We start from the raw sequence: 20874 nt of genomic DNA, 5'->3' as shown, positions 1-20874 counted from the left end.
CCAAAATATCATTTATACTGATGTGCAAATGTTCTGAGAATAGCATTGCATTATACAAGTGAAACGTTTATTTCTTGGGTTATTAATAGTGTGCAATCCTGCTTATTCATGTTAATTTCTGTAAACATTTTGTACATATGTTTTAATATAAACATTGTTATCAGACTACGTGGAATATATACTGACCAGGAAAGATAATAAGTTAATGGCTTAGCAATTACCTATCAGCTTTACTGGGTGTTTTTTCAAAAGATTTTTTTATTTGTTTTGAGGAAGGGGGCAGGGCAAGGGAGATGGAAAGACAGAATCTCAGCAGAGTCCATGTGGAGCACAGAGCCTGATGTGGGCGCAATATCAGGACCCTGAGATCATGACCTGAGCCAAAATCAAGAGTTGGACTCTTAACTGACTGAGCCATCCAGGCACCCCTTAATGAGTATTTTTAAAGTAGATGCAGATTTGAATAGAGAAATTTTGTGATATCTAATCAATAGACATGTGCTCCAATATGTAATTTTTTCCTCTAACATCAGGGGCATATTTGCCTTTGATGTGATTCATCCCATGGAGGTGGTTTTATAACAAAGATGCTTATATGTTTAATATAAACAGGGATCTAGTGAAATGTAGTTTTCTACATGAAGGGTGCCATCACTGCTTGACAACATGGAAAGGGAACTTCTTGCTGTGTGTCACTTATGTGATGTTTTCCAGCATGCACTAGCATCCTCTATGCTTTTTTCCTTCAATTCCCTATAGATAGGAATATGGTAATACTAAGGAATTTTCAGGAGACATGCTTTAGTATGCAAGGTTCCAGAAACTTGTAGTACGTATGGGCCGACTCAGAAGAATGTCAAGACAAACTAAGCAGAATAGAATGAAGAGGATTTTATGACTCCAAACTTGGAGAATCTGAGTTTTTTTTTTTTTTTTCCTTCAGCAGGTTATCTTTTTTAATATGGTGTTTATAGCCATATGAAATGAGTAGTTTATTTGAAAAAGGCATATAGTTAAAGAAATAGGCCAATGGGCTATGGTGACATGCAAGTATATAATAAAATAGCCTTGTATATTACAGCCATACAGAAACAAATTAAAATTAAAAATTAATTAAAATTAATTAAATTAGTGTGCAGATATTATGATATGAAATGATCCATATTCAATATAACATATTTTCAATAAATGAATTAAATGTTTATAAAAACCAGCACAATAATTTCTTAAAAAGACTTAAGAGACAGTGGGAAAATCTAAATATTATAAAATGGATCTTATACTCAGGTAATTTAATATCATTTTTAAATTACATTTTAGAATGTCTGTGTTATACAGTATGAATTTATTTAATAATATTATAATCATATTATTTTGATAATAACATTTTGAGATAATAGTTATACAGCAGGAACTGTATTTTCAGTTACAAATGTTTTAACATATAAATTTAAAATGTTTAGGTCTATATTAAACCTTTACGATACACTAAATTTGTGATTCCATTACAATTGCTACTACCTTCGGAAAGAAAGTTCAGAACAAATGTAAATTTCATCAAAAAGGAATTGATTAAAATAATAGTTTCTATTAGTAGTTAAACAATGGAATGTTTATGCCAAAGTAATAATATAAATAATAATCAAGAGAGTAATAATGGGTAGCTATGACAAAGTAAGTACTTTACATATATCATCTATTTTAAACCTCAAAAAAGTCTTGAGAAAGAGCTACAGGGGTGCCTGGGTGGTCCAGTCTATGAAGCGTCTGACTCCTGATTTTGGCTCAGGTCATGATCTCAGGGTCATGGGATTGAGTCCCACATGGGACTCTGTGCTCAGCACAGAGTCTTCTTCCCCTTTCCCTCTCCTTCTGCCCATTCCCCCACTCACACACCATTCTTTCTCTCTCTTTTTCTCTGTCAAATAAATAAAACTATAAATCTTTTAAAAAAAAATTGTGAAGCAGCTAAAATGCATATTTCTAATTAAAAGTAAAACAAAACAAAACAAAACAAAAACAGAATAAAAAAACTTAGACCTGGCCCTTAAAGTTTCAATGTCTAAGACTGAGGTCTGCAAGTCAATAGCAGTACACTAAGAGATTAGAAGTATTATGAGTTAAAAAGAAAAGATAAAAAAAAGAAGAAAGAGGAAAGAGATGGGTTTTCTGTTTGAAGCACCTAGGATGGTGTTCTACAAACAAATGAAGGGGACAGTGCCTAATTGAAGAGGAAACAAAGTTGGAGAGGTTAGCCAAAGTCTTACTGGTCTTGTCCTCTTTGGGGGCTGATGTGCAGTGACATGGAGAGAGGAACCCAGACAGAAAAGGGAAAGAAAAACAGTCTGACCAAACCTCACTTCCACCTACTGATGCCAAGAGCACCGAAGCCACTGAGGAAGGAGGTATGAGGAGGGCAGGCAGGCAAATGTGTGTGTGGACAAAAGGGGTGTGGACAGAAGGTGAAGGCTGGTGTTGAGGATTAGAAGTAGAGAAGGTACAGATCTGCTTAAATTTGTGTAAAGTCGTTCTAGTCTGAAAGTGTAGCTGTGAGTTAATATGAACCAATAGTCGTCCTGGAGAGAAAACAAGGAGGGACTGAAAAAGATAAAAGCATCAGAAATGGAGAAAAGGGGACATCTGACAGATTCTGTGAGAACTGAGAGCAGGTCACAAATTAGGGTGAGGTCATTAATTCTCGCCAATTTGCTGTATTTGGTGTACATATCAAGCACGGTGATGCCCAGATTTTATAATAGCGCTTGTTAGGTCACAGTCAAATTCCTCACATTGTCAAATAATTTATTCAACATAAAGGAAATGGAAGTCTTTTCAAATTTATCTTCACTTTATGTAATTCCACAGCCTTACAATACCCCCAAAGGAGGACAGTAGCAGGGACAAGGCTACAATAGTTAATCTTCTGCATTCACCATGAAAATGGATTAATTCAGTGGTGCCTTTTTCTCACACTTTGGGCCTACAGAATTTATGGGATAAAGGCAATGGTCATGTCTCATCAAAAGAATGAAATATTGGACATGTTACATAGTCACTATTTTTACTTTCTCACAGACTATGGTCTGAGCACTATAATCCAATTAATCAGACTATTAATAAATAGGACACCTTCCTGATGAGGACAACTTCCTAAGGGCAGTCTTACTGTATTTATTATGTGTGCACTTTTTTTTGCCTCATTCAGAGCAAAGTTATTTTTATAAAACTTAGATGCCACCAATTTCAGAAACCACTTCAACAAAGATGTAATTCACTTCCCCAAAGTGTTGAAACACATCCCTGAATTTTAAGATGTCTTAAGTTTGCAGCGAAGAGAATGGCAACAGAGAGAAAAACAGAGATGATTACTTACGGACTGGTAAAGTCTGGAAAATTTCTATTTTGCTGTAGTCTCCTTGCCCTTTTCCATTTACTGCAGCAACCCTGATTTCATAAGTCGTATTTGGTTCCAGGTTGCTCAAAACAACCATTGCTAGAAGATGAAAAAAAGCATATTATATATATCTATGGTTAATATATTTTAATAAGTAAAGAAACCAACCTATTACAAAGTTGAGTGAATAATTTCAATGTAAATCTTTCCAGAAAACACCTGAAAAATAGAAAATACATTTAAGAGGATGATTTGTGAACACTGTTCTTCTTCACCTTGATTTTAGCCTGCAGACTCCATGCAGTTATTACCAAAGAAGAAATGTAATAGCTTCTTTCATGATGCATTCACACTATATTCAATAAATAAGAATAATCTGAACAAAATATCTTTATTATATGCATCCCAAATATTTTATCTACTTTAAATCCACTATTTCTATGGAACTTCATGGAGATACGGAATTAAACACACAGAACTCTGGTCTTGGGTATGGGGTCTTCCACTCATGGTAGAAAAGTGCCATAAAGCTGACTCCATAACCAAAATAGATAATTTATGTGATAATCTTAAATCAAATCAAATTATTTTTAATGCTGGTTTGAAGGTTGTCACCTCCTCTATTTTTTCTCTGAATTTCTTTTTAATTCTATACTTCCCATCAGACCTGGATTCAATATGACACTAAGAAGAGGGCATCTGAAAAAGTACAGGGATGTGAAGGTGATTAGAAATATCTCCTAGGTCATGCCAACTTCTTCAATTTACCAAAGAATTTTGGGTGTAATGGTAGCTTTAAAATACCCTGTCTTTACCAATTCCTCTGAGGAAGCCAACAAAATTCCATAGATTCCTCCAACCTTACTGCTTTTGCTGAATAGCACACAAATTTACTAGTGGAAGTGGTAAAGCCTTAATAAATAGTCAGAAAGAAATTATGTGTGGCTTATATAATCACTCCAAATAAAATGATCAATTCCTAATACACAATATAATCAGTCATAAAATAAAAGTTTAAATCATAGGTAACCAGATCATATTTGCAGAGACATGGTTTTATATGACCCATGACTGACGATGGTATACATTAATAAAATTATGATTTATTAACATATTTCTGAAAACTAATTGCATTATAATATAGATTCTTTAGATAACATTTTTTCATTCCACATGGTATGAATATACTTAATGAATTTGTTTTGATACTTCCTTTTGTTTCACACTCTCCCTAATATTCATTATTATGACATCTCTTTAGCTTTTTGTTATAATTGCTTAATTTCATTGAGTTAATTACTCCACTACAGAAAAGAAAAAATGAATTAATGGTAAAGATATTTTCTTTGTTTAAAATGCAGAGGTTAAAATACATAAAAATTATATATATATATATATTTTACATGTCTCTGATATATTTTGTCATATATATCAGATCATTATTAATGGCAAAAAAGATCCCAGATATCAAACAGACTTTATTTAATACAGTACAGATGTTCTAAAGCCAGCAGAAAGGATATGTTTCCAGTTGGCAAAATTGACATCTGTATTTCTCCGTTTCTCTACCTTGTAAGAAAACTTACCTTGCTTTTGGGAGTGCATTGCTTTGACAAAGCTTCGGATTATAATACCTGATGTCAAAGTTAAGGGAGGCCATGTGGGAAAGTCTGATGAGCAAGGATATCCAACTGATTTGAAATTACTAAAATAACTGGGAATATGAAGGCTTAATTCAAGTGTTGCTGCCAAGCTAACAACCTGTAAGCTTTTTCAGGAAACCCACATCCAGTTAGTTGTTGACCTGGAATCAATCTATATATGTAATATCAATCCAAGAAAAATAAATAGCTACAATTGAGAGGTTAGTGCATTAGATCATACAGATTAAGGGAAAAGAGGAGGGAATCAAATGAAAACTTCGAAAGCTAAAATGCTGAGAAGTTGAAATCCTACTGTCTTTGAAAGAAAGTTTTTGTTTAAGGTCAGTATAACAAGGAATGCAAAAGTTTCAAAGTCATCCTATCTTATCAATTTTGCCATAAATAAATAAAACAAATTTAAAGCCAATGTGAAACTAGGCTTACTGTTCTGCAGAGATTTTTACAGCTTTATAAAAGTGTGTTTGTTCATCAGGGCTTGTAATAAAAATGTTTAACCCTTTGGACAGTCAATATCGTCACGCACCAGTGAATGTTGAATGTGATGTCATGAAGCAGTCCGTGTTTGTTTGCCCCTGCCTTTACCCTAATGGAGAATGACTTGATATAGCATGGGGACATAGTAGACTCATCCAAGTATTACTCTGACTACAAAAACTTTGCAAGAAGACACTGTTGTGATGCATGCTTTAAAGTCATGAAGGAAGTCATTTGGTTCTGAGCCTAATTCTACCACTGACTGAGATCCTACTGTCTCAGGACTGAGTGAGTCTCCCAGCTCATCAACGAAGAGACTTTTATTAAGTGTCACAGAAACACAAGTAGAAAAATAAATTGAAAGTAGGTATGGATAAAATAATTTGTGCTCCGTAAAATAATCATCACCACACATCAATGATCTATGCAAATGAGGATATTATATGGAGACTGAAGTAATGCAAAATAACAGCCCAAAAGTTGTTCATCTTTGACTCTTTTTAATGGCAAAATACTCTGTATTTGGATACTTACTTATAAATATCAACATTTGCACAGATACAGGAGAGATTGCTATAGATGACTTTCCTGCTGCAGACAACTTTGCTATGTTCTATGTGCCTCCCCATATTTCTATGACATAAAGATGCAACTGCTACCATCATTTTAAGATCATTGATACACTGTAACTCAGCCGTGTAGGTTAGAACAATTGGTAATGTTTCTGTTCATTTGTTTGCCTTGATACAACTCAGCAAGAAAATCAGTAGAATTCAAATCACGTGACTTTATTTGTAAATAAAATCATCTGGAAATCAAAAGTGTGGAGATCAGACGGTTCATCTTTTTAGGTTATGGATAATAGAGCTAGCAAACTATCAGAGTATATGGAAAAAGGAATATGGAGATTATTAGATTAAATAATTAAAACAACCCCCACCTCCCCCTAGAAAAACCTTCCACATTTTACTTGGATTATCTGAATGTTTCTAGTAAAAGCTTTTCCTGGCTTAAATGGTTGGTCGGCATTCTTCCTCCTCTGTCATTTCACAGGACTTGTGAGGAGTGTTGAGTTGTCCCTCTGTCTCTGCCAGGGAGAAACTCATTTCTTTAATTACATTATAAGCAAATCAGAAAATCATGTTTCTCCAAGTTTCCTCATATTCTTCTGTTCTCCGTATCAAGACTCTCCCCTCTGCTGACTTGAGTTTCACAGCAGAGCCAGAGCGTTTGCAGAGCAGAGAGGCAAAGAGGTGACTTACTGGCTGAATTGTTATTACAGCACTGGGCTACAACAGCCAACGGTAATGTGGATGAGGGGGCCTTGTGGAGGCAAAATTACAGGGGAAAGGCATGAAAGTAAACCTATTGAAGCAAGTTTTACAAAGTTTATACACAAGAAGAAGTCAGTCTGCTTTTGAGTTCTGACTGTAAGGGTTTTGCTCCAATAACCCTTATTATGAGGCTTATTAACATTGTGTGAACATAAAGATTATTGTGTGAAATAGAAAGCGCTCCATAAATTGGGACCCATTTAAAGAGAGGGAAAGGAAAAGATTCAGGGGAGGCAAAGCTCGGATCTGTAATTTGACTTGCCTTTCTTAAATGAGAGGATACATACGTTAAATCATCCACAATTTCTTGGCATATTACCAAACACAGGGTTTTTGAACACCCAAGGTAGAGCCTGAAAGCAAACTACCACTTGAACTATGAAAGGCCGCATACTTCATAAAAGACTCATACCTCAAATTATGAAGTTAGTTAATGGAAGGCTTTCTTTCCCCAAATGTGCGCATACAATAGAACAAAAGAATCACAAACTGAGGTGTGGGATCGTTCTTTCCCTATAATTTGTTAGAAATTCAAACTCAAAAATTAGGTGAGAGTAGATCTAGATTACAAACTACTACAAGTTCTTTAAGGACAAATGGCATAAATTATTTTACGGTTATATTCAGTTAGCATGATTTGGAAATCATAATGCAATTCTTCTGAAAATTATAAACCACCACGAATTTTTCTGTGACATGGCAACAGGTATAGGTTCTGCAAAGAATCTGTTTTTTTTTTTTTTTTCTTCTCCTCCCCCTCCTCCTCGCTTCATTAATTTAATGTTTCTACCTGACTTAAATATAATCAAGTTCCAAAAACAACTATTTTGTCATCTGGCTGTAAATGCAAAAGTCTAGCAAATATTGAAATGCATACAACTAATGACATTGAAACTGGCAAATGAAGGAAAACAGAAACGTTTTTACATTATTTTTGCAAGTATGGAGATCGTATTGCTAGAGAGAAAAATCTAAAGTTTCATTTTCCCTTTAAGAGGGGAATCAGAGTTCATTAAAGGGAGTTAATAAAGTAAGTTTTAGTTTGTTCAGTTACATATTGTAAATACCATCCCTTTAGCTGTCAAGAGAAGCAGAGGCTACAGACTATTTATGACTCTTCGAGCAAAATAAATTACATATTTGCAAACTCATTAGGCTGAGCCAAGTTCGAAAGTGAGATGAAATTGAGCCATGCTCTTTGGCTCTCTTAAACCTCAGGCCTCTCCATGGGGTTTTCTAGCTGTCAGTGTAAGCAGGTACGGACTCCCGGAGGTAGAAAGGCCACTTATTCAGGCTGTCAGCAACCTTGAGACAAGAAATCACAAAGCTTAGCTAGGATGGGACTCGTCATTCAAGATTACACTTACTGCTGATCTCCTCAGATAAATCTGTAAATATAATAAAATCCCCGAAGGTTCTCACCCAAGATTCAGCTTTTCTTCCCTAGTAATGAAAATAAGCCAAAAAAACCCTTTTATTTCTTTTTCTTCTTCTTCTTCCTCCTCCTCCCCTTCCCTTTTCTTTTTTTTTCTTCTTCTTCTTCTTTCTCTTCTTCTTTTAAGATTTTATTTATTTGTCAGTGAGAGAGCTCAAGCAGGAGCACAAAGGGGGGGGGCAGGGAGAGGAAGAAGCAGGCCCCCTGCTGAGCAAGGAACCCTGGGCAAGAATCATCCCAGGACTCTGGGATCAGGACCTGAGCTGAAGGCAGATGCTTATCTGACTGAGCCACCCAGGAGTCCTTTCTTCTCCTCCCCCTCCTTCTTTCTTCTTCTTTCTTTTTCTTCTCCTCCTCCTCCTCCTCCTCCTCCTCCTCCTCCTCCTCCTCCTCCTTCTCCTGGAGAATTATCACACTTGATCTTAGCCAAAAGGCCGAGAAGCGATCTCCTGGAGAATTATCAGACTGTCTTCTGCAGGAGTTTGCAACAGGTTTAAAGAAAAGTGTATTTTATCCATAATGTAGACTGTTTTTTTGTATTTCACTTCAGTTATTCCCCACATACATATGAATGACTTGAGGGACTATGCCAGTGCAGTGTCTTTACATTTTAAGAAGTTTAAGTAAACAATCAGCTCAGTTCAGCTAGATTTTTATTTCCTTTTGAAAAGTAGAATATGCATTTTTGTACATATCATATTGTGTTTCGAGATTCCATTAGTTGAAAAAGGATATACTCTCATCTTTTCAAGAATGACTAAAAACTTCTATGAATCATAATATATAACTTGCACGGATATATATTTTAAGATATACAACACTTAAGAATTGATTCTGGGTAATAGATGATCTATATTGATATGTGTTGATGAAAAGCAGGAAGAAAAATTAATCAAATAATTATGTGGTTTGTGTGGGGCTTTTACTCAAGAGTATGTTGATGGCATATTTTAAGACCACGGCTCATCACTTCTGAAATTCAAAATTATTTTTCCTTATTGTACTGCTTTTGTGTTCTTTTTCATCATGAGTATAAACTGAATAAAAATAAACAGTTTAATAAGTGAGTTTGAACTGACATGAGATTTTACACAAGAAGTGCATACCGTCTTTTGAAATCAAGTGGCATCCTTTTGATGTATATACTCTAGATAAAAACCTTGATTTAAAAACAGAACAGTTTCATCAAAGAATTTTTTTCTGCAAACAATTCATACTTCTTTCACTTCAAATCTATTTCTTAGCATATAAAATTATTCATCCAAGAAAAGTTCAAATGATATTTGTTCTCAGGATCCACTTAGTACATAAAATATGATAGATCTGTAATTATCAAACATCTCCTTCTATAGTCTAAAACAATAAGTTTTTGTAAAATACGAACTCTCTTGATGATTAAATGTAAACAGAGTATTATTTTTCACTTCTAAATAGACTAATTTCTCAAAATGTCTGTGCTCACAAAACTTTTAAAGCTACAAGCTTTTTGTAGCTTTCCGTTTTATTTAGGTTTATTGGCAGGGGTTGTGAGCTTAAGTTAAGCTTTTGTAATTAAATGCCACGACCCCCCACACCGTGCCTATAGAAACTTTAAGCTTTTTATAAACCTTAAATATAACCTCCTAATAACATACATATTTTTTTTTTCTGTTACTGATTATACTCCCTACTTTTGTATTTGGAAGCTTTTATTGTTTTATCATTTGGAAACTTTTTATTGTAAGAATCAGGTGAGTAGGAAACACACACACACACACACACACACACACATATATATGGAGAGAGACAGAGAGAGAGAGTGAAAGAGAGTCTCCATCCCTCACAGAGCCTACACATTTTGAATGCAAAGTAAGAATTCAACAAGGAGTTTTTAAATTGATATTTTTAAAAATATGCTAAGTAAAACATCACTTTAAAAGAAACTGACCCAAAGTGGACACTGTTAAATCTATAGCTGGTATCCTTTATCACTTATTGACCTCACTCTTGTATTGCTGAACACTTAAAGAACATTTTATTTCTTCAAGAAAAACTTTTTGCTAGTGGGGAAAAAAATCCATAACTCAAATCCCATTTGATGGTATTTCATTTCATACTTAGACTAGTACAGTTTGGTTGCATTCTACATTTTATAAATAAAAGGCAGCTCGGAAAGATCAACCAACCACTAAGTAGCAAAGCTTAGATTTAAACAAGATTCTGTCTTAGAGTTAAATCTTTTCATCTTCTCACAGCTGTATCATAGCCTAGAAAACCAGAGTACAGAAAGGAATTTAAAAAAAAAAAATCCTCATAAACCTAAATGTAGAAAGATGTATTCTTTTCCCAAAGACATTAATTACATATAAAACTAAAAATGATAAGCTAACAAAAATGGTAATACTGCATATGACTTTTAAGATTTAATTTAAGCTATCAGAGAACACAATCTTTTAGAATAGTCTACTTATGTGTTTCTGGATTATCATCAGAAAGCACAATATAAATGTATGTTGATAATCTTCATAAATTCCTAGCACCGTAAGATAAATACAGCTCTGATTTTTTTTTTCTTTAGTTCACAGGAGCACGTTATAATAAAAGCAGAAATGAAATGATGAGAGATTCAGAGCAAAGTCAGCTCAGACTATCTGATCACTGAGTTCTGATTCTGAGCCCTCTCACTGCACAAGAGAGACATTTCCCAGATGGTTCTGTTTATTATAAATTTTAGCCAATTTTTTCTGTCTTACTTATTTTTAAAACAAATCAAACAGATTATTTCATATATCCCACCCAAGGCCATATATCCTTAGCCATTTTTCCAAATAATGAGGAGTGAGCTGGTTTTGCTCTATTATTTATGTTCTCTATTATCTCAACACACCAAACCATACAGACAGCTTAGAGATTCCCTTAAAATATAAGATTCAGAACAAAGTGCAACTTGGGCAGTTTTTCCCCCTAGTTACTTTTTAAAAGTTTTCTTTCTCTAATTTAAAGGAAGTTATATACTATTTTTTTAAACTCATAATGGCACTTAAAATTTCACCTAAAAAAAAGTATGCTTTTCTGCAGTTAATTCAGACATCTCCACCAGTTCTCATCAGTTGCTTAATATTTTTCAATGACTCTCAGAACACAGAAACATTCTACTTTATCCAGATATTTTGGATTATGTATGATCCTTTCTTTATCTTATTTAATACATATGTATTTCATTTTCCATCAAACTTAAATGTTTCAGGCAAATTATTGTGAATGCTTGCCATTCATATTTTACAGATATCATATACCAAAACAATTTGTGACAAAAAATTATGTGTAAATATTTTGAGTATTTTATGAAAATATATTTCTATACAGCTAGTTTTAAAGGTATCAAATTATTTGACTTAGAGAATTTTGATTTTTTTTGGAGAATTTAAATTATGAAGCAGATAATTATATGACCAAATATTCACATGTGTACTTCACTTATTTACGAACATTTTATATAAACTGAAGATGTTCGTCTGAACAATTCCACTGGACTCCCTCATGAAAGCTTTTAAAATAGTCATCTGAATCTTGTATTTTAAAGTTGAAAGAATGAATGTCTATAAATTAAAGTGTCAATGAACATGAAGAATTATAAATGGAAAGGGAGGATTCTAGGAAGGAAGTGGAGGAGGAAGCACCAAGAATCTTTTCTTTCCACCTAAACAACAATTGTATTGGCAGAATCTGCCTGCCTTATGTAAATATTCTGGAAACTCAGAGTCTATTAAAGGCTTGCAACTTCTAGGGGAGGATATAGATGGCAAATTGTGGTAAATTTTGGTCAATTTCAGCTGTTAGCTAGTAGCAGCTTCCCACCCCAGACAAGTAGAAGGCAGATGCACAAACATTCTTGCAGCAGCCTGCACTCAGCATGTAGGAGTCAGGGAGATAAAAAAAGGACACTCTCTCCCAAATACCAGGGGTCTTGCTCTGATTTTTTTTTAAGATTTTATTTATTTATTTGAGAGAGAGAGAGAGAGTGAGAGAGAGAGCATGAAAGGGGAGAGGGTCAGAGGGAGAATCAGACTTCCTGCTAAGCAGGGAACCTGATTCAGGACTGGATCCCAGAACTCCAGGATCATGACCTGAGCTGAAGGCATTTGCTTAACCCGCTGAGCCACGCAGGCACCCTCTTGCTCTGATTTTGATTGCAGCTTTTGATCACAGAGATGCAGACAAGAAGGTGAGCAGCCATTGTTGTTGTACCTCTCCTCACTGTTGCATGCCCTACCTCCTCTGCAAAAGTGACTTCCTAAGGATTTAAAGAACTAGTACCCTAAGAAGACCTTAAGTTAACATGAGTCTAATCCTTGGCAAAGACATTGCCTACAACAACAATAATTTAAAAAGAAAAATAAACAAGAATAATAAGAGTTAATGCAGGGGAAGGGGGAAAACTGATTTCCAGAGTTATCATCATATTATTAAATTCAAATGTCCAGTTGTTAACACAAATATCACAAGGCATGCAAAGAAACAGTAAATTATGGCCCATTGAAGGAAAAAATGTTTTAATCAACAGAAACCTTTCCTGAAAAATATCTCATGGTAGATATTTAGAAAAAAGACTTGGAACAACCATCTTAAGATGATCAAAGAACTAAAAGAAGATGTGAACAAAGAAAACAAACAAACAAAACAACAATTTAAAAAAAATGTATGACCAAAATAAAGAGAAGGAATCTAAAAAGAATCCAAAAAGAAATTATAGAGCTTAAAAGTACAATAATTAAAATGAAAAATTTATTAGGAAGTTTCACAGGTAAATCTGAGTGAGCAGAAGAAAGAACCAACAAACCTAAAGATAGAACAATGAAAACTCTTGAATCTAAACAGAAAGGAAAAAAAAAGAAGAAGAAGAAGAAGACTGAAGGAAAATGATCAGAGCCTAAAGGACCAGTGGGACATGATTAAATGAGTCATAATCATACTGTTGGAGTCTCACAAGAAGAATGTGAGAAAGAAACAAAGAGAATAATTGAAGAAATAATGCCTGAAAACTTCAGCCAGAAATGTAAACATCCAAGAAGTTCAATGAATTTCACAGTAGCAGAACTCAAAAAGTCCAACACCAAGATATATTATAATCAAATTTTCAAAAGCTGAAGAACAAGAGAGAATCTTGAAAGTAGCAAGAAAGAAGTAACTCATTATGTATATGGCATCCTCAATAACATTAGGCAATAACAAAAGGCAGAGGAATGGTTTATGCAAAGTGCTAAAGGGAATAACTGCACTCTGTTTGACAAAACTATTTGTCAAAAATGAGGAATAAATTTAGACATTCTGGACAAACAAAAAATGAGTACTTTGTTACTCTGTAAGAAAGCTCAAAAGGAGTCTTGCAGTGTAAAATAAAAGGACACTAGACAATGCCTCAGAGTCATATGAAGAAATAGAGATCTCAATAAAGGAAATTACACTGGCAACTACAAAAGCTGGTACTACTGGAACAATGATTTGCAACTGTACTTGTGGTTTCCTACATGACTTTAGAGATTACATTAAAAAAATATTCTAACTTTAGTTTGTAACTCCAAATTTTGCTTTCTACAGAATTTAAGATATTAACACATTTAAAAGAATTATTGGTTCGTGATCTTAGGCATGTAATGCATAAAGATGTAATTTTTTGATACCAACAACCAAAAAGGATGAGGATGAAGTTATAAAAGAGCAGAGTTTTTGTATTATTACTGAAGCTAAGCTAGTATAAATTCAGATTAAAGTATTATAACTTTAGGATGTTAAATGAAGTTCCCATGGTAACCAAAAAGAAAATAGCTATAAGATAGGCACAAAAACAAATGAGACAGGAATTTAAACATTTTACCACAAAAAAAAAAAAAGACTAAATACAAAAGAAGACAGTAATGTGGCAAATAAGGGACAAAAATGAATCTGTAAAGCATAAAGAATACAAGTAGCAGAATGACAGAAGTCCTCCCCTTATTGGTAATTACTTTAAATGTAAATGGATTAAACTCTCCAAACAAAAGACAGAGATTGGCAGAATGACTAGAATCATATTACCCAACTATACGCATCTTAGATCCAAAGACAAATAGATTGAATGTAAAAGGATGGAAAAAGATTGTCCATGTAAATAGTAACCAGAAGAGACCAAGGCTGATTATACTAATATCAGAGAAAACAGACACTTTAAATCAAAAAGCATCTGAGCAGACAAAATGGAAATTACATTAATAGAAGTTTCAATATAGGAAGAAGATATAACAATTATAAACACACACATGTTACTGATAGACCATCAAAATACATGTGAAGGAAAAACTGACAGAAATGAACAGAGAATTAACTCAACAATAATATTTGGAGTCTTCCATACTCCACTCACAATAATGGACAGATAAATTAGAAGATAAGAAAGGAAACAGAGGACTTAGCAACAAAATAAACTAAATTTAGAATACTGTCCAAACAACTAGATTATTCTTAACTTCGCATAAGATATTTTCCAAGATAGACCATATATTAGGCCACAAATTAAATCTCAACAAACTTTAAAAGTTATATATAAAATAACTTTTCTAACCATAGCAGTAGGATGTTAGAAATCATTAATAGAAGGGAAATTTTAAAAAATCACAAAATAATGAAAATTAAACATTGCATACTTAAATAAACCAATGAGTTAGAGAAGAAATCACAAGGGTAGTTAGAAAACACTTAGAGATGAATAAAAATGAAAACATCATGTATAAAAAACTAATGGGCCACAGCAAAAGCGGGACTCAGGAGGAATTCATATCTCTAAATGCTTACATTAAAAAACAAGCAACATCTTGGGGTGCCTGGGTGGCTCAGTGGGTTAAAGCCTCTGCCTTCGGCTCAGGTCATGATCCCAGGGTCCTGGGATCAAGCCCCACATCGGGCTCTCTGCTCCTCAGGGAGCCTGCTTCCACCCCCCCTCTCTGCCTGCCTCCCTGCCTACTTGTGATTTCTGTCTCTCTGTCAAGTAAATAAAATCTTAAAAAAAAAAAAAAGAAAAAAGAAACAAGCAACATCTCAAATCAGTACCTTAACTTTACAACTCAAAGAATTAGAAAAAGAAATGACTAAACTCCAAGCCAGCAGAGTTAAGAAAATGAGAACAATTAAGACTGATAAAAATGAAACAGAAAATAGAAAAATAATGGAAAGTTGATTCTTCAAAAAAAGATCAAGTTAAAAAAAACTTCAGCTACATAAGCTAAGACCAAACAAACAAACAAAACAAAACAAAACAAAACCCTAAAATTACTAAAACCAGAAATTAACCGGAGACATTACTACAAATGCTACATAAATAAAAAGGATTATGAGACTACCATGAACAATTGTTTGCTGATCAATTGGATAACCTAGATGAAAAGAACAAATTTCTAGTTACACAAAACCTAGCTACACAAGGACTAAATTATAAAGTAACAAAAAATCTGAATAGACCTATAACCAATACAAAGATTGAATCAGTATTCAAAAATCTCCTGACAAAGAAAAACCTTGGACTTAATAACTTCTGATGAATTTTCATCAAACATTTGAAGAAAAACTAATACCAGGGTGCCTGGGTGCCTCAGCTGGTGGTGTCCAACTCTTGATTTGGCTCAAGTCATGCTCTTAGGGTTCTGGGATTGAGCCCTGCATTAGGGTCATAGCTCAGCACGAAGCCTGCTCCAGGATTTTCTCTCTCCTCTGTGCCTCCCCCATTCCTCTTTCTCACATACATAAATCTTAAACAACAATAAAAAAAAGACAAACTAATACAATTTTTTCTCAAAAATTCCTTAAAGAAAAATGAAGAGGAAGGAACACTTCCTAACTCATTCTTTGAAGCCAGCATTAACATGATACTGGATTGAGATAAAACACTACAAAAAGAGAAAGAAAGATAGAAAGAAAGAGAGAAACCACAAATCAGTATCCTTTATGAACAGTGATACAGGAATCCTCAATAACATACTAGAATCCAAATTCAGTGGCATATTAAAAGGTTTGTAAACCATGACCAAGAAGAATTTATTCCTAAAAAGGATGTTTCACATACAAAAATTAAACAATGTAATACAACACAATTATAGGATAAAGGGAAAAAAATATATATCAATCATCCCAATTGATGAAAAAAAGCATTTGACAAAATTTAATACCCTATCATGATAAAAACACTAAAAAAAACCCTAGGAATAAAAAGTAAATACTTCAGCATAATAAAAGCCATATATTAAAAATTTCCAGTTAATCATACTTAATGGTGAAAGATTAAAATTTGTTTCCTCCAGAATCAGGAATCAAGGAAAGGATGCCAGCTTTTACCACTTCTATTTAACATAGAACTGGAATTTCTAACCAAAGCAATTAGGCAAGAAAAAATTTTAAAAAGCATTTAAATTAGAAAGAAGTAAACTTATCTCTGTTCACAGATGATGTGATCTTATATGTAGGAAATTCTAAAAGTTCCACAAAAAACTTTCAGAACTAAAAAAATGAATTCAGTGTAATGAGAAGAAACAAAGTCAACACTCTAGAATCAGTTGCATTTATGTACACTAACAATGAACAATCTTAAAAGGAAAATTCAGAAAACAATTCCATTTTGATGGCATCAAAAGTAATAAAATACTTAGAAATTAACTCAATGAAAGAAATTAAGATTTGCAGAACAGAAACTACAAACTATTTTTGCAAAAATTGTGGGAAAGAAGTTAAAAGAGATATTAATAAATGGAAATATATCCCATATCCATGTATTAGAATGTTTACTATTATTAAAAATGTCAATAGTACTCAAAGTCTTATAGATATAATATGTAGGAAAGCAACCCCACCAATAAATGAGGGGGTAAAATAATGCTCCCCTAGACAGGAGATCACATGTCTTGAACTCCAAATCCAAAGTTCATACTATGTGTGGCTGTGTCACAGAACTCAGTTGTGAGGATGAAGATCTCTAGTAAAACGATCTAAATTGAAGCAGTTTTACAGAGCTCACTAGTTTTTCTATGATGTGATAAGTATCCTAACTGTCCACTGATCTGCCCAATATCCAGAACTGCATAGGAATGTTCTATGACCTAAGGAGTTCTTCTTTCTTTAATCTTAGGTGAGCTAGTACCAGGTTTTATGGAACAGCTTATTCTATAATATTAGCACCCAGAAAAGCTAGCAGAATCTTTGAAAACTCCAAAGAAAGGGAAAAACAACCAACTTGCTTAGATGGTTCCATTTAATTTAGCCTGGACACAGTCAAACTTCATAGAAGTTTGGGAAGAGTTAATAGGTATGTAATTTTATTTGAGTAAAAGCAAACCTAATAATTAAGTAATCCATTTACATCAGGTGATGTAGAAGATTCAAAGGTCCATCCACTATGTTACACAAAAAGAACAAACACAGACTCTCAGCTGTGCAATCAAGATGGATAAATGTCACTTGTGTCTTAATACTTATGCTATGAGGTGAGAAGCTGCCAAATACTAGTTAGTATTTGGCAGTATAGCAATATTTACTATAGAATTTCAAAGGAATGTAAAAATATTTCTACTAAAAAATAAACCCTTACCAAAAAGGTCAAATTTATATTGGACCTTGATGGATGGACAGGAAAGAGTAGACAGCATAACGTAAACTCAAGCATGGCCGTAAGAATATAGAATGTGTGTATGCCACAGTGAGTGGGCAGGCTTTGATGGGCTATGTATTTATTTAGTGTTTTTTTAACTTAATTTTTTTCAGTTTTCCAAGATTTATTGTTTATGCACCATACCCAGTGCTCCATGCAATACATGCCCTCCTTAATACCCACCACCAGGCTCACCCAACACACCCCCCCACTACTCCCCTCCAAAACCTTCAGTTTGTTTCTCAGAGTCCACAGTGTCTTGTGCTTTGTCTCCCCCTCCAATTTCCCCCAACTCACTTCTCCTCCCCATCTCCCAATGTTCTCCATGTTATTCCTAATGCTCCACAAGTAAGTGAAACCATGTGATAATATTTAGTGATTTCTAGAAAGGGCAGTGAGAAAAATCAAAGCAGTACATTATTAATGTACATTATTAATCAGACCTCCATATGTAGAAAAAAGAACAAACACAGGAAATGGCAAGAATATGAAAAGTAAGAACATTGTCTGCATGGTCCATACATGATGCAAAAGAGTTGAGAACCAGAGTACTGTCAGTCTCTGAAACCATTTATGATCATGCCAGTCCATGATGGCCATCCTTCCTATATGATGGCATTACTGAAGAAGGCCTTAGAATCTTCCCAGTAATAGAAGAATCTTGAGCCACTTAGTACATAAAGGAAAAGCTCTGTACTCCTGCTTAACTTTGAGAATATTTATATTCTATAATACAGAAAATGCTGTTCATAATGATGAACTTTTTAACAATCAAAAAATCAAATAATGCTTATTTAGTAAAGTGAATTATTTTAGGCATGATTTAAAAAACTTTAGGGGTATAAAATTTAAACATATCTTCTAAGATTTCCTATTAGTTAAATTCAGTATTAAAATAACTACAATGGTCACCCCACAGTGATTCTTCACTAGAATTAAGAAAAATTTATGAGTTATACTCAAGGAAAAATCATATTTATACTGAATATTAAAGTGTCCAAAAATGTGTATATTTGAGCAGTGAGATGGACTTTTATTTTTTTTAAGTTTCTACTAACCAATGAATACTTCTTTTTCCTGTGGATTAAATATCTATAAAATACTCATGAAATATTCATGTTTCTTTTCTCACTACTCACAAATATCTTATGTAAATTAATTTCATTTCTTCATACCACTTATTTCTCTGATTTATAAAATTATATACATACAGAAGAGTTCATTAATTTTATTGAAAATTTAAAAATCATTTTTATAGAAGCTCTTTTTTCTCATTATAACAGATACCAGGCTAAATACAGAATTATGAATGAATTGGGGTCTTCATATTGGTATATGTGGGGAAGATTCCAGCATACAAATAATTTTACTTAAGGGTGGTATTTCACTCAATTTCTCTCTTAGCCTTGTTTTCTGTGTATTTTCCGTATGTTTTGATTTATATAGTTTAAATTCAGTAAGATTGCTATTAAATATAAATTTCTGATTTAGCTCATTTTTTTTAACAGGCACAATGAAAACAGTCCAAGGTATTCTTGTTTTCATTTTTAACACACAGAATTCTACTCATTATATTCAAATTAGAACAAATTTCCTTTCACTAAAAATACAGAATTAACGTGGATTACTTTTATCTCCCTTTCTTTGAAATTCACAAGAGTTTATTGCCCTTGTATTTAAAATAGATGATTTTTATGGTCAATTTCTCTTTTACCATGTGAAATATAGTCATTAAAATGATAACCATTTTTCTTCAGACACATTTATGTTGGAAATAGTGTAATTGTAGAAAGTATTCTTTGTAGAGAATTTTTAAAAGCACTAGACTATATTAAGATTTTAAAATCTGCAGTAGTTTAGAGCTAATCTTAAATAATGATTCCTTAAAATTGTTTCTAAAACAGTAAAACTGGTAGTAAACTATTTTGGTAATCCAGTGTCATCCAGGCTACTGTAAATAACATGGATTAAAGAAACATTGGAATAAAAATCTTAAGTGTAATTTGAAATGATGTTATAATAACTTTTAGGTATTGGTAAACTACAGAAAAACTACAATCCTTCTACAGAAAAAACATTCCTACTATAACAAAAAAGTTAGATTACTTAAAAAACAAACAAGCTAATCCCAAAACCCTCTCAGACCCTTTCCATCACAGCTGGTAGCCAAAAAGTTTGTTGAGACCTGGTATGTTTTAGCATTGCACACCTGAAGTAACTATCATGTTCATGTCATTGGGCCACATGAACTCTTCACTCATTAATTAGAAAAGATGCCTGACAATATATCACCAAATAAAAGAAAATTTATGATAATATGTGTTTCAAGAACACAGACAAAAACACACACAAAGGTAAAAGAAAAAAAAAAACCCTTTTATTGGTAAAAGGGACCATTGTGTTTAGTTGATGGACAGAAGAAGCAGAAGACAAAGATCTAAAAGGATGATCATGTCATTTGTCATGCAGGGACATCTTCTGAGGTGCATTTCCAAAAAAACAAAAGCAACAATAGAAATTTTTTAAAAAGTTTTAAGTAACAAAGGCATATCAATTATTTCTTTCATTATTTTTAGTGGCAACGTAACACAACATAGAAAATTCCTGATAAATTTCTGAAAGTGATGCATTTGAAGCAATACATTTGTGGGCTTACTCTAACTTTAGTTGAGATATGATGCTCATTCTCATTATTTTCCTTCTGTATTTTAAATAATCACTAGCCTTCTTTTTAAGTAAGAACAAGAGCAAAAAGGTTTTAAATTCAATAATGATCCCAGAAAACATTTATAGGCAATGACTTTAATACAGTGGTTCTAATGAAAATGTTACTTTCTGAGTTACAATTCATAACAAAAGAAGCCCAACTCTGTATATTTTCACTACTAAAATTAGTTAATAATTTAATGGAAATAAATCTGCTCTAT

The 20874-nt window shown here is 33.3% G+C and overlaps 1 protein-coding gene across 2 annotated transcripts in view; it reads right to left on the bottom strand.

The window, feature by feature from the left end:
• NCAM2 (neural cell adhesion molecule 2) overlaps positions 1–20874 on the bottom strand; it is a 514996-nt gene that overhangs the window by 58754 nt on the left and 435368 nt on the right. For both annotated transcript variants that reach the window (XM_059392179.1, XM_059392180.1), the window contains exon 13: positions 3374–3493. In XM_059392179.1, coding sequence (XP_059248162.1) covers positions 3374–3493 — 120 coding nt within the window. The remainder of the gene's footprint in view (positions 1–3373; positions 3494–20874) is intronic.

Source organism: Mustela nigripes, chromosome 2, assembly GCF_022355385.1.
Source record: "Mustela nigripes isolate SB6536 chromosome 2, MUSNIG.SB6536, whole genome shotgun sequence".
Lineage (NCBI taxonomy): Eukaryota > Metazoa > Chordata > Mammalia > Carnivora > Mustelidae > Mustela > Mustela nigripes.
This window is presented reverse-complemented; position numbering and strand designations above follow the sequence as displayed.